Consider the following 12,366-nt stretch of genomic DNA (forward strand, 5'->3'; position numbering starts at 1 on the left):
AAATCACTCGGAACCTGTTAATGAGGTTAATATCCACACCTGTGATTCGGGATGCTGTCTCAGGGTTGTCAAAGAATCGCCTGGAGGTATTCCCATCATTGGTGCTCCCGAATCCTGCTTTAGGAATATCTACCAGAAGGCCAAGTTCCTTTTTCAAGTCATCTTGAATTTTTCTCTTCGTTTCCGACACAATCTTCCGGTCTTCAGCGCTTCTCACTTGCCACTTTTTGATGGGAAGTTTGTAGGCCAAATGGAGAAGTGACTCGAAAAATCTTATCCTTGCATGAAGGATTGAGAGGCCAAACTTTAGAGAATCACTATTTTCTGTTACCTTTGTTAATTTGTTAAAATCTTTTGACGTTTGTCCACATATATAACACCGCATTGTTGATGACGTGCCTGTGACAGCATTACACACCTTTGCATCTACCATTGTAGGAACCAAACTGTGCTTCACACGTATTACGACATCTGCCCTTATTGAAACTTCAGTCATTTTTAAATGCTGCACTTGACTTTCAACATACTCAAATTCCTCGTTCGTGATATCAGTTGTTTCGTGCACAAATCGTATACGTATTGGCCTGCAGAATCGAATTGAAGATGGCACTGGGTTTTGCCAGATATTTGTCGTTTGGTCGCCAATCATGCATTGCAGTGTTAAAGGAACAAAGGAGATTTGGAAAATATTGGAGTCAGAATCTGCTTGGTTTTGAAACTTTTGCTCGAATTGGGACTGTTGTGATCCGTCACAACCCCATTTTGAGACTAGCTCTAAGTTACATTTTTCTTCGTCGCTTAGGCGTATTAATACCTCCTCCAAGTATTTACACAATCTCGTAGCAGTGTGGTCTAATAACGTTTGTAGATTAATTTCAGCACTTGTTTCTGTCACTGTAATTGCATCTTCATTGGGATAACACTCTCTTTTAGCGTCTTTCACTAATGAATAACACCTACAAATATGTTTGTTTGGGGCACGAATCACTTCATATTGTTTTTTCGTTAGATCTGCTTCCACAAGTAGTGCTAGAGATTCTGAAGGCGTATACTTTTTGATCACATATTTGCCTTTAGCCGAGATAATTCCTCTATACTTCGACGCTCTTGTTGGTGAGGATGCACTATCTTTTATCATTTTTGACATATCCACATTACCCGCACTTCGCTGACTCATGTGAGCTGCATATGTTAGTTCTTCGTGAGACGCCTGCTTCCTTAAATCCTGTGTTTTACGCCTCTTGCTTCGTTCACTTGACTCACCAAAGTCTTTTCGCGGTCGACCAGGTATTCCTGTTGTCCAAGTTGGTAATTTGATAACTGCGTTAAGCCACTGTTCGTTGTTCTTTAAAAATCGTTCGTGAGTATACTTCGCGCCTACCCATCGTTGTTTAAACTCAGACTTGAAATATCGTAAAGCACGTCTTAAAGTTCCTTCTTCACCAGGTGGGCATTTTGTTCTTCTCAGAAGTTCATTTTCCATCAACAACAACTTTTCATCAAGTTTTCTGCTCCCACATTCTTGTATGAGTTCATACAGTGATTTCCTGGTAATCTCCGTCTCCATCTTCAACTAATCTGCAATATAGAAAAACAGAGAGACTTAGTTTCATGTTTGACGAACAGCTCTTAGGAGCCTTTGGGAAAGAAAATTTAAACTACCTCTAATTGTACTGCTTTCTGTATTATCTGCAAACAGATAAAAGTAATCGAAAAGTAAAAAGCCAGCCAGCTAGATATCATTATTTGGCCTGTGAGACCGTTATCACGACTCACTTACCTGCTTTTGCTTTGCATCTATTTATGGGCCTGTAAATATCTACAAAGCGAAAGCAGTTCAGTGAGTCGTGATAACGGTATCACATGTCAAATAATGATATCTAGCTGGCTGGCTTTTTACTTTTCGATTACTTTTATCTGTTTGCAGATAATACAGAAAGCAGTACAATTAGAGGTAGTTTATTTTCGCATTAACAAGGGCTCTTCGTAACAAAAAGAAACATAAAGACATTTATGCATCCCCATACATCAAATCAGCAATATATCCTACTATTCGGAAGAACATACCTCTGTATTTCTATTAGGTGGATAAATGTTTACTTCATGTAGTAAAAACAAATACCACAAAAACTAGTATTGATGTTTAGCACCTGGCACGCTTGAAGCTTTAGTCGAGATAGAATATTTTGTTTTTCCTATTTTACATTTTAATGAAGTCTTTTTACTAAAAAAGTACACTTTCTCTGTGCAATCCTATGTTTTGTTGAGATAAAACGTTAAAAAAAAATCTAACTGTAACTAATTGTAAGCAACAATTCTGAAAATATGTGGTTGCAAAAATGCGACAACATATGTGAATTACGTTATGGTACACAAAAAGGGGGAAACATGGGGAAACTTTTCTTTGGAAATCTCTCAAGGAAGACCTCATGGTATTGTTTATTCACAAATTTCTACTCGACATGCCCCGACACATACAAAAAACTACCTGTATTTAACAGAAATACTTTATCCATTATGTTAATTTTTCTACTTCCTTATAGTGGTAACAAATCTATTTATATTTGTTCTGAAACTAAAATTAAATTCTGAATTAAAGTGTGTACCGTCTACTTGTCAAATACCACACCGGTTGTTTCTTACCTCCACTTTTTACAACAGTAATACTTCTTTCTATCTTCACGTTTCGACTAACACTACGAGCACAAATCACGCTACTCACTCAACACCTGTCTTCCAACTGATAACGCGGCTCAAGGCTCGGGTGAAGGTGATTCTCTTGGCTACCTTCGGATGTCATAACACTTCAGCTATACATTAATGTACATTTTGGTGATTGATTGCAAAGTTCATGTTTGGGACTTTTGGCCAGCTTTTTTAGTAAAATACTCCACTGTGCGACGTCTGCAAAGCACAACAGTAGTCGAAAGACAATCCTGTCAGATAGGGACCGGAGGACATTTAAAACGGATTGTAGCAGCTAAAAAGAAGACCACTGCGATGAAAATTACGTCTGAACTCAATTCCGGCCTACAGAACCCGGTTTCATCGAAAACAGTGCGACGGGAACTTCATAAAATGAAAATTCATGGCAGGGCCGCTATCGCCAAACCCCTGGTCACAGCAGTAAATGCGAAGAGGCGTATCCAGTGGTGCAAGGACCACAAGGCGTGAACTCGAGCAGTGGAAACACGTAATGTGGCCCGATGAATCGACCTTCACCTTGTTTCCAACAACCGGTCATGTTTACGTATGGAGAACACCGTCGCAGGCCTATGATACAGACTGTCTGCTCCCAACTGTAAAGCATGGGGGTGGTTCTGTTACAGTATGGGCAGTGATATCGTGGTTTTCTGCAGGTCCCATCATAGCCCTGCATGGAATGATGAATGCTAAGGCGTATGAAGCCATTTTGGTTGACCAGGTTCTACCCATGGCTCAAATATTGTTCCCTGATGGTGATGGCATCTACCAAGATGATTTGGCACCATGTCACGATGCAAAAACTGTGAAATCAGGTTTGAAGAGCATGACCAGGAGCTGTCACACCTCCCTTGGGTCCCACAATCACCAGATCTGAACATCATTGAGCCATTGTAGTCTGAGTTAAAAAGGCGTGTTCGGTCTCATTACCCTCCACCAGCATCCCTTAAGGAACTGGAGCATTTTTTGGAGGAATAATGGTAGAAAATTCCACACACCACGATTCAGGAGCTGTATACGTCCATTCCACGCCGGATCCAAGCTGTTTTGGACACAAAAGGAGACCCCACACCATACTAGGTATGATTTTCACACTTTTGCAAACGTGTTTTTTTTTTTTTTTTTTTTTTTTCTAACCCCTGTATGTTTCAACTCAGACAACAGACGTTGCCACCCAAAGAGCATGTGCAGAATCCAAGAACGTAGAACCAAAACCCCAGTCACTTCTTCGTTCATCACATGACAAAAAAAAAAAAAAAAAAAAAAAAAAAAAAAAAAAAAAAAAAAAAACTCCACGTGTTGTTCGTGGTAGTGGCTAGTGTGGTATTTATAATTATATTCCCTTTTGAGCAATTTTCAGTTTGGATTTCGCTGTTTCAAGTTCACTAGAATCTAGCTCATCTCGAAACCCGGATTCTTTCAATGCGAGTATCCGTGTCACTACTTTATAAGACTCAAGGTACAAATTCACATTTAGGTAATATTAAAATAACTTTTAGGTATTTTTCTTGATCAACGCCATTTTAGAGTCGTGTGGGTTCTGGTCTCTCAGATCGATTTCTTCGAGGAAATGCCGTGTTTCAACGTAATGTTCTTAGTGTTACTATTCACTATCGTCGTCTATCGTTTTTGCACCAGATCATGTCCTTTATTTATAGTTTTCTCTACGTGATGATCAAGTTGCTATCACTTCCTTAACCTTCGCAATGTTACGTGATATCTTCAACTTAAATTAAATCATTTTGTTCGCTGATAGAATGAGGTGGGCTTTCAGTTTTCTGGCGAAACAATTAAGTGTAAGCATGTTGTTGCCATCGAACTTGCCTTGTTGAACTAGACGTCTATCTTGGTGTCATTTGTCTTTTGTATGTTGATACAGTTCGATTCCGAGGTTTCATCTTTGATCGCTGTTTAATGTGGGCACAGCATATTTGTGATGTTAAGTACTTTTGTCCTCGAGTTCTAACTTTGCTTTGTGTTCCATATCATCGCATTTAGGATACTAATTGTTCTGTGACGATTGTACCAGAGTAATTTGACCCAGGTTAGGTTATGGTTATAGCTCCTCATTACTCTGCTGAAGCAGCTAGATACTATTCACCACCATATAATTTGTTCTGGTGTTTCCCTCATTAGCCTTGTTGCTTGTCTTTATGTTGAAGCACATGAGCTATGATTAGCGTACCGTGATGAGAGACTTTTACAAAAGTATACAACCCATATGTATTTACTACTGACCATCCCGCCAACTTTCCTGTGTGTGGTGGTCAAATTTATACAGGTGTGTAGCATGTCCTTGGGTTATACGCCCATGTCTCATCGCAGATCGACTTTGTATGACCTTCTCTTTGTTTGCGACAAGTTTGTGCCCTTGCATTTTTGCTGTTGACTCCACCATGAGTCGACTCTCGGTTGTTGTTGCGTACCAAACAACACATGTGTTTCCAGGAAAAGCAGTTTGAAGAGTTGCCAGAACAGCGCCCCGATTATAATGTGTTGTATATGAACGGTTCCAAAGATGAGAATTCTGTTGGCTGTAGCTTCATCACGGTGAGGGTAGCTCAGAATTTATTCTGCATCTCCTATTTTCAGTATTCACCTCTGAACTGACAACAGTTAAACTTGCCCTCGAACATGTACTCTTCAGCTGCGTCTACAACATCACGCTGTGTTGCTGTTGTCTGCTGGATGCCGGGATATATCGACACGCGAAGAAACGATCGTCCCGACATAGTAGGTAATCACACCGTGCTGGCAGATGTTTCACTGGAGAACTCATTGACAAGTGGATTAGAAGCAGGCCGAAAGAAAGGAGCTCCATACTATTATACTTTGGCAATTGGTTGAGGTTGTCCCGTACTACTAGCTGAGATAAAGTAATCATTGCGTACTTTCCTATGGGACATGCATCTTATTCGTTGCTATTTAATGTGTGACGTAAACTGTCCATATCGTTTCACTGAGTATTTTCAGATTCGTGTAGAATCTCCGAAACTCAAACTTCAGAGAACGCTTTTGACTGTCTAATAATATAAATTTGGGGGCATAACACTGCTTGTAGTGACTGTATTCTTGCTTTTATTCGTGTAATGGAAATATTTTATATTCTTTGGAGTTTTTCTGGTAGATTTTACGTGATTGATTTTGCTGTTATTATAAGTGTTTTTTAAAGTTCTTTTTTGTTACGTGTTTTTTTTATTTTGTTATATATTCTTTTAACTTTATCACGACTTCTGTTGTAATTTTATAAATATTTATCTTCTGTTGTTTCATCGAGATTTTGTTATACTTACACTTTTTTAGAAGTCTTATTTCTGGTCATTGGTTTTATTTTGGGAGTTCTTTTATGGGAAGCATGTTTCGACTACTGACCTTCTCATGATGAGGATGAATAACCTCCACACGAATGTTCCTATTAACAAGTTGACTGCCAAGGCGATTTGAGGGTACTGGTCCCAGGAGGCCATAGATTTCTTCTTATCTTTGGCTCGATTATGAATAGTCATGTCACATTTTTTTCGCGATATTTTGCTTCTCCCGAAAATTTACCAATGGGAGCCGAGCACCATGTCATGCTCATGGTCTCACAGTAATTTGTGACAATGAGCGTCATATATGATGCTCAAGAATCTGAATAGGTTAGTAATTTGTGATATCAAGCATGAGCATCATATATGGTGCTCATGGCCCCACAGAGAAATAAGGTGAGCACCACATATGATGCTCATACCCCAATCAGTCAATTCACATATACAGGTCTCTGTGTTACTTTATCATTGAGATAAGGTGAATTCAATATTTATGTTGTCAATATTTCAATAATTAACTGAAGATATTCTTGGAGAGTTACACCTTTTTAACTATTTGGTCTAGGAATTAATTCGTGCGGGTGGACAAGAGATGGCGCAACGAACGGAGCGTCCCACAGTTCCGTGTATCCACACATGTGTTGCAAACCCCTGTCATCGCGTATCGTTCGTAGTATAGGGCAGTGGATTAAAGCGTCAACAACACCAGTTTGTAGTTAAGTGAACATGGCGCAATTTGTGCCTGATAAAGTGTTTTTGCGGGGTGTCCTGCTGCATTACTTTAACATGCAGAAAAGTGCGACTGAAAGTCATCGTATTTTGGTGGAAGTGTATGGTGAAAATGCTCTAGCTGAGCGAACGTGTCAGAAGTGGTTTGCACGGTTTAGAAGTGGTGATTTCGGCTTGGCAGACCAAGAGCGAGCTGGACAGCCAAAAAAAATTTCAAGACGAAGAATTGACAGCATTGCTCGAGCAGGATTCGTGTCAAACGCAGGAACAACTTGCAGCAGCATTAGGCGTTGATCAAACAACAGTCTCCAAACGCTTGAAAGCCATGGGAATGATTCAAAAGATGTCACATTGGGTTCCACATGAATTGAAAGACAGAGACGTTGAAAGACGAAAAACCATTTGCGAATTGCTGCTTCAACGACAGAGCAGAAATGGGTTTCTGCATCGAATTATTACGGGTGATTAGAAGTGGATCCATTACGAGAACCCTAAACGAAAAAAGGCCTGGGTGAAACCAGGTGAACCAGGTCCATCACAACCAAAACGAGATATTTACTGTGCAAAGGTTATGCTGTGCATATGGTGGGATATGAAAGGTGTGGTGTACTATGAGCTGCTGCAACCGGGTGAAACTATGAATGGATAACGTTATCGACGACAATTAATGCGTTTGAAGCAAGCTCTGGCCAGAACACGACCAGAATGGGAGAACAGACATGATAAACTTATTGTTCAACATGATAACGCTCGCCCACATGTCGCAAAACCGGTCAAAACCTATTTAGAAAATGTCGGATGGGAAGTTTTACCCCACCCGCCGTATTCACCAGACGTTGCTCCTTCGGACTACTACTTGTTCGATTGCATGAACAACGATTTGATTGGACAGCGGTTTACTTCTTCAGAAGATATCGAAACATGGTTCTCTGACTGGATCGCTTCCAAGGATGAGGACTTCTTTCGCCACGGAATCCGTACATTGCCTGACAGATGGGCGAAAGTGGTGGCTAGCGATGGACAATATTTTTCTTAAGGTATTTATGTATTTTGTGTTTGTACTACAGCTTCAATGTGTGCGTACCAACCGCACGAATTAATTCCTAGACCAAATAACTTAGGTGAACAAATCTAGAAACCAGACTATGGATTAAACGGAGTTTTGGAAAATTTAACTCTTAAGACGACAGAGTATTAAAAGTTAGCTCACGCTTTAATAGATTTCTTAAAATGTAATTTGAATGACTTCAAAGTTTAATGCATATGTTCCCATTAAACCATAAACTGTGGATAAAACGATTTTGTGAACTTTGACTCGTAATACGAAAAAGTGGGGTTCACTATTAGTTTTTTATTTTATTTTATTTTTTTTTAAATATGGGGTTCGCTATTAGATTTCTTTTAAATAACGGACATACAAGCGTGAAAGTCAATATATGGTAGCATTTTGATACATATAATAAATGTAGCTAATATCAGGATAACTGAAATTATTTTAAGTAGCTTATGTAGGAGAGGGAGATATGAAAGGTAATTTATTTATTGTTTATCTTCGTGCTATTTCGATGTAATAACACGAGGCTTTCTCCGAAAGAATAATGTTGTTGTGGTTTTTCCTCGAAAAAAACCGGTCGTTTTCTAAGAAGTATTACATACTTACTAGAAAATACGCCCCCGTAAGTTGTAGAAATTACTAAATCTAAAAGTTGGGTTAACGGAAATGATTTTAAGTAGATCATGTAACAGAGGGAGATATCAGTCTAAAACCGAGGATACCAAGTCTACCAGAGCCACCTAGTGATCAGTCAACTTAGGATAACTTAGCAAGATGAAGATATAATGAAATACATAATGTATGGTAGCATTTTGGTACATAGAATATATGTAGCTTGCCTCACAGAATAGGAATCTTTTATTTGTGTGTGAATCCAATATGCGCAGTACAGGAAGGGTACTTACGAAATGCGGGTGAATTTAGTAGTTTTATATCTTTGTACCTTTTGCCTAATTTTGTTAAAATAGATAAACGTACTTAAGAGATTATTGCCCTGTGGGTGACCGTGAGGAGCAAGCGAAAAAAAAAAAGTAATATTTTTACCTCACAACTCGAATTGTTGTCAGATTAGAAAATTAATATATAATCTCCCTGTCATTTGAATGACTTCTCCACTTTTATGCTTGGTTGTGCGATAAATCACAGCTGCTTTCCCTACAATGAAGGAAAACCATGGAAACCATCCTTTCTTGAAGTACGTATAACCTCAGCATTATCCTAATAGAAACATTGTTAAATCGTAATCACTTAGTTCCGGAGTCAAATCTAAGAGCATCTGAGTTGATAGATCATTTATTCCGTTTATTATTATTATTATTATTATTATTATTATTATTATTATTATTATTATTATTATTATTATTATTGTTGTTGTTATTATTATTATTATTATTATTATTATTATTATTATTATTATTATTATTTAATTTGTTTACCATTTGAATTTGTGCATATTCCAGCTATACACGTAATTCTTATTATTCTCTTTTTAAAAAGAAAGTAAAATTGTTTGTTTCGTGTGATTTTTCTTGTCTTTTCTAGTAACCTTGCACTACAGCGTCATAAGTTACAGCGTCATGCACTACAGCGCATGCGTAGTACCATAACATTGGATATCATAACAAAGTACGGATAATTAAGGTCTAAATTATGGAAATCCAAATTTGGGAAAAAAGAAATCAATATTGAAAAATGCCAAGATGTCGAAAAATTACATCTATAAATATCACTTCGTATATAGGAGGTCTTCCGTAGATATTTAAATATGATAAATCATAATGCCGTTTATATTCATTTGATGTCTCAGGTCTTTCCGAAAATATATTAGATACGTCCAAAAAGAACTCATTTTGAACGTACACTTCGGAATTCAATATGTTACTGATTCTGTAAGAGAAGCCAGAACTGATTTTTACTTGAAGGGAGCACAGTAGTTCAATGTAAAGCTCCCATCTTTGTTGCGAGAGTCCCTAGTTCGATCCTTACGTTATATGAATTTGTAGTGGATAACATCGTGTCCTTGTGTTTTGTTGGGGTTCTCCCATTTCCTTTCGTAATGTATTCGTATTCCGCCAATTCTTTCTTAGTCATTCATTTTCCATTAATCATCCATCTCTTTTAGGGGGGCGCGGTGGCTCAGTGGTAGAGCGCTCACCTCCGGTGCTTGGGGTCCCTGGTTCGATCCCAGCTCGCGCCGTGTGGACTTTGTGGTGGACAAACACTGTGCTCATGTGTGGGTTCTCCCGTTTCCTCCCACTTTCTTCATTCCATCATTTCACTCATTTCTCTCATTATCACCGTATCCTTTAGCCTAACCGGTATAACCGTGGGACGTTAAACTTAAAGATTTCATTTCATTTTTCCATCTCTTTTAGCCTAAAGAGCATAATCAAAAAGGCGTTAAATTAAAAAAAAAATCATTTAAATTTTTAATTAACTATTAACCAATTTTTAATAATTAAGATGAAATACTCCTCTAAGAAATAACACTTTGATAGTTGGACCACGTTTTTGGAAATTTGTTCATTGCACTGATTAGCATTACAGTTGTCACACACTTTTGTGTGTTAACTTTTCTGTCATGTTTCTTCCCACAACGGTTCGTTCCAGCAAAGGATAAGACAAATTACCGTTATGTAACTCATATGAAAATTTGGTTTCATATTAATATTTTCCACGGAATATGTGTTTTCGTAAGAAAGAAAAAAAATCTTGAAAAGATATTCAAATTTAGTTGTTAAAGTTGATTTAAAAGAGTTTTCACCTTTTCGTCCAATCTTCTTACTTACATGTCTTTTTTCAGATTCTGGCGCTTGTTATCGAAGGTCGTAGCGCTCGTGGAAATCGAAGAAGACCGAACACTTCGAGTTACAAAAAACTTGACAGTAATTTAGAGGAAGCTGTAACTTCATCGCATGGTAGCTCAGTTACACATGTTATATATTGATCTGTACGTTGTGATGTTGGTTGTGAGTTTTTTTTTTTTTTTTATCCAAAAAAAAATGTTTTCAGCAGTTCATGTGTTGCCAAATTAATAAAAGGTTTAACTGTTTTGACTGCTTGGTTGGGTGTTTTTGTGAGTGTATGTATGTGTATGAATATATTTCCTACTGTACACGAATGTATGTATAAAGAATTCTTAGTATTATTTCGAATTAGTTCTGTATAAATTAGATTATTGTGTACAAAATATGTAGGCTAGAATTAATTTAAGTAACATTGCTAAATTGATAAAGGAAAATAATTCGCTATATGTTTATTATTTTTACAAGGATTTGTCATTGCAAACTTTGTTTTTAGCAAACATCTGTCTCTCTTTATCATAATTTTGATTATTTCCGTACATTTTCACTTCGAATGTGGTGTCGACCTTGCAGACATTTGTGTTATTTTTGCGTTCAGTTATAAATGTTATTAAACTAAAACTCAGTTGTTAAAACAGATTCAGACAATAGAGGGCAATTTAGTCCCTTTAATGAGTAAGTGCAAAAGATTTTGTATTGTTCAGTGAAACATGCTTGTAACATTTAAGACTTAAACAGCACAATAAACTGATTTGTAATATTTCGGAAATAAAGCAATACATTTTATTTAGAAAACGTGTTGTTAGTTTTCTTTTTATATATATATATCACGTCTTTCAGTCAAAGTACGATTTCTTTTTAAAAATAAAATATCGTAGAAATTAGAAGAGGGAATTACTTCAGTTCTAAATTTGAACTGTTCCCTCCCCCCTTCCCCTACTGGAAACCGTTTTGTTTCTACTGATTTATTTTGTAACTAACAACTTTCACTTGCTAAATTACATAGCTTTCCAACAGTAAGGTACAAGTATATTTATAGTCGACCTCTTGAAATTTAATTTTCATCATGAGTCGAAAGTTTTCGTACGATTCAGAAAGTTATGCTCATTATTTAATATCAAGGAAAACTTTATACACTATAAACATTTTGAGAGAAGTTTGCGTATTACAATCATTTTGTAAATATGAAATACAAAGGAGGAGGAGGAGTTTTTTCTTTTTTTAATTTTCCATCTAAAAAAACTAATTTCAATAGAGCTTCATCAGTCAGCGCACAGGATTTTGCAATGAATTGATACAATCTGCGGACTGAAGCCTGTAACACGCTTTAGAAGGCCATGAATGACCATACTTGATATTATTAGAATGCCATGAATGGACTTGAACTTTAAATATTTAGATATAAAACATCAAAATTATTTCTATACACATTACAAAAGTAAACCTCAAGTTTATTTTCTGTATGTAGAGTTTATAATTATTTTTATCATTAATTTTGAAGAAAAATCTCCATGTGCTTAGTTTTGGTTTAGATCGTAATATTTTGTGTGCAGATATTTTATCGAATTGCTTGAGAAATAAAATGCAAATATATAGATAATTAATAAAGTAATGGGAAATGTAATGAATTAGAGAGTGCTAACAGTAGCCGGTGGTTCTGTTTCTATGTACAGTCAGAAACAATATTAAGTATAGGTTGGAGATGGAGGAATGATACTTCAACCTATACTTAGTGTTGTTTCTGACTATACAAAGTGTAGTAGATACC

The 12,366-nt window shown here is 36.9% G+C and overlaps 1 protein-coding gene across 2 annotated transcripts in view; it reads left to right on the forward strand.

Annotated features, from left to right (window-relative positions):
* The window catches only part of LOC145662873 (uncharacterized), a 162,880-nt gene extending 151,487 nt beyond the window's left edge, over positions 1 to 11,393 (forward strand). For both annotated transcript variants that reach the window (XM_081728832.1, XM_081728831.1), the window contains exon 4: positions 10,598 to 11,393. In XM_081728832.1, coding sequence (XP_081584958.1) covers positions 10,598 to 10,741 — 144 coding nt within the window. In that variant the 3' untranslated portion in view covers positions 10,742 to 11,393. The remainder of the gene's footprint in view (positions 1 to 10,597) is intronic.
* The last annotated feature ends 973 nt before the right edge of the window (positions 11,394 to 12,366 follow it).

The sequence above is a fragment of the Thermobia domestica genome, chromosome 10 (assembly GCF_964235325.1).
Source record: "Thermobia domestica chromosome 10, izTheDome1.hap1.1, whole genome shotgun sequence".
Classification (NCBI taxonomy): domain Eukaryota; kingdom Metazoa; phylum Arthropoda; class Insecta; order Zygentoma; family Lepismatidae; genus Thermobia; species Thermobia domestica.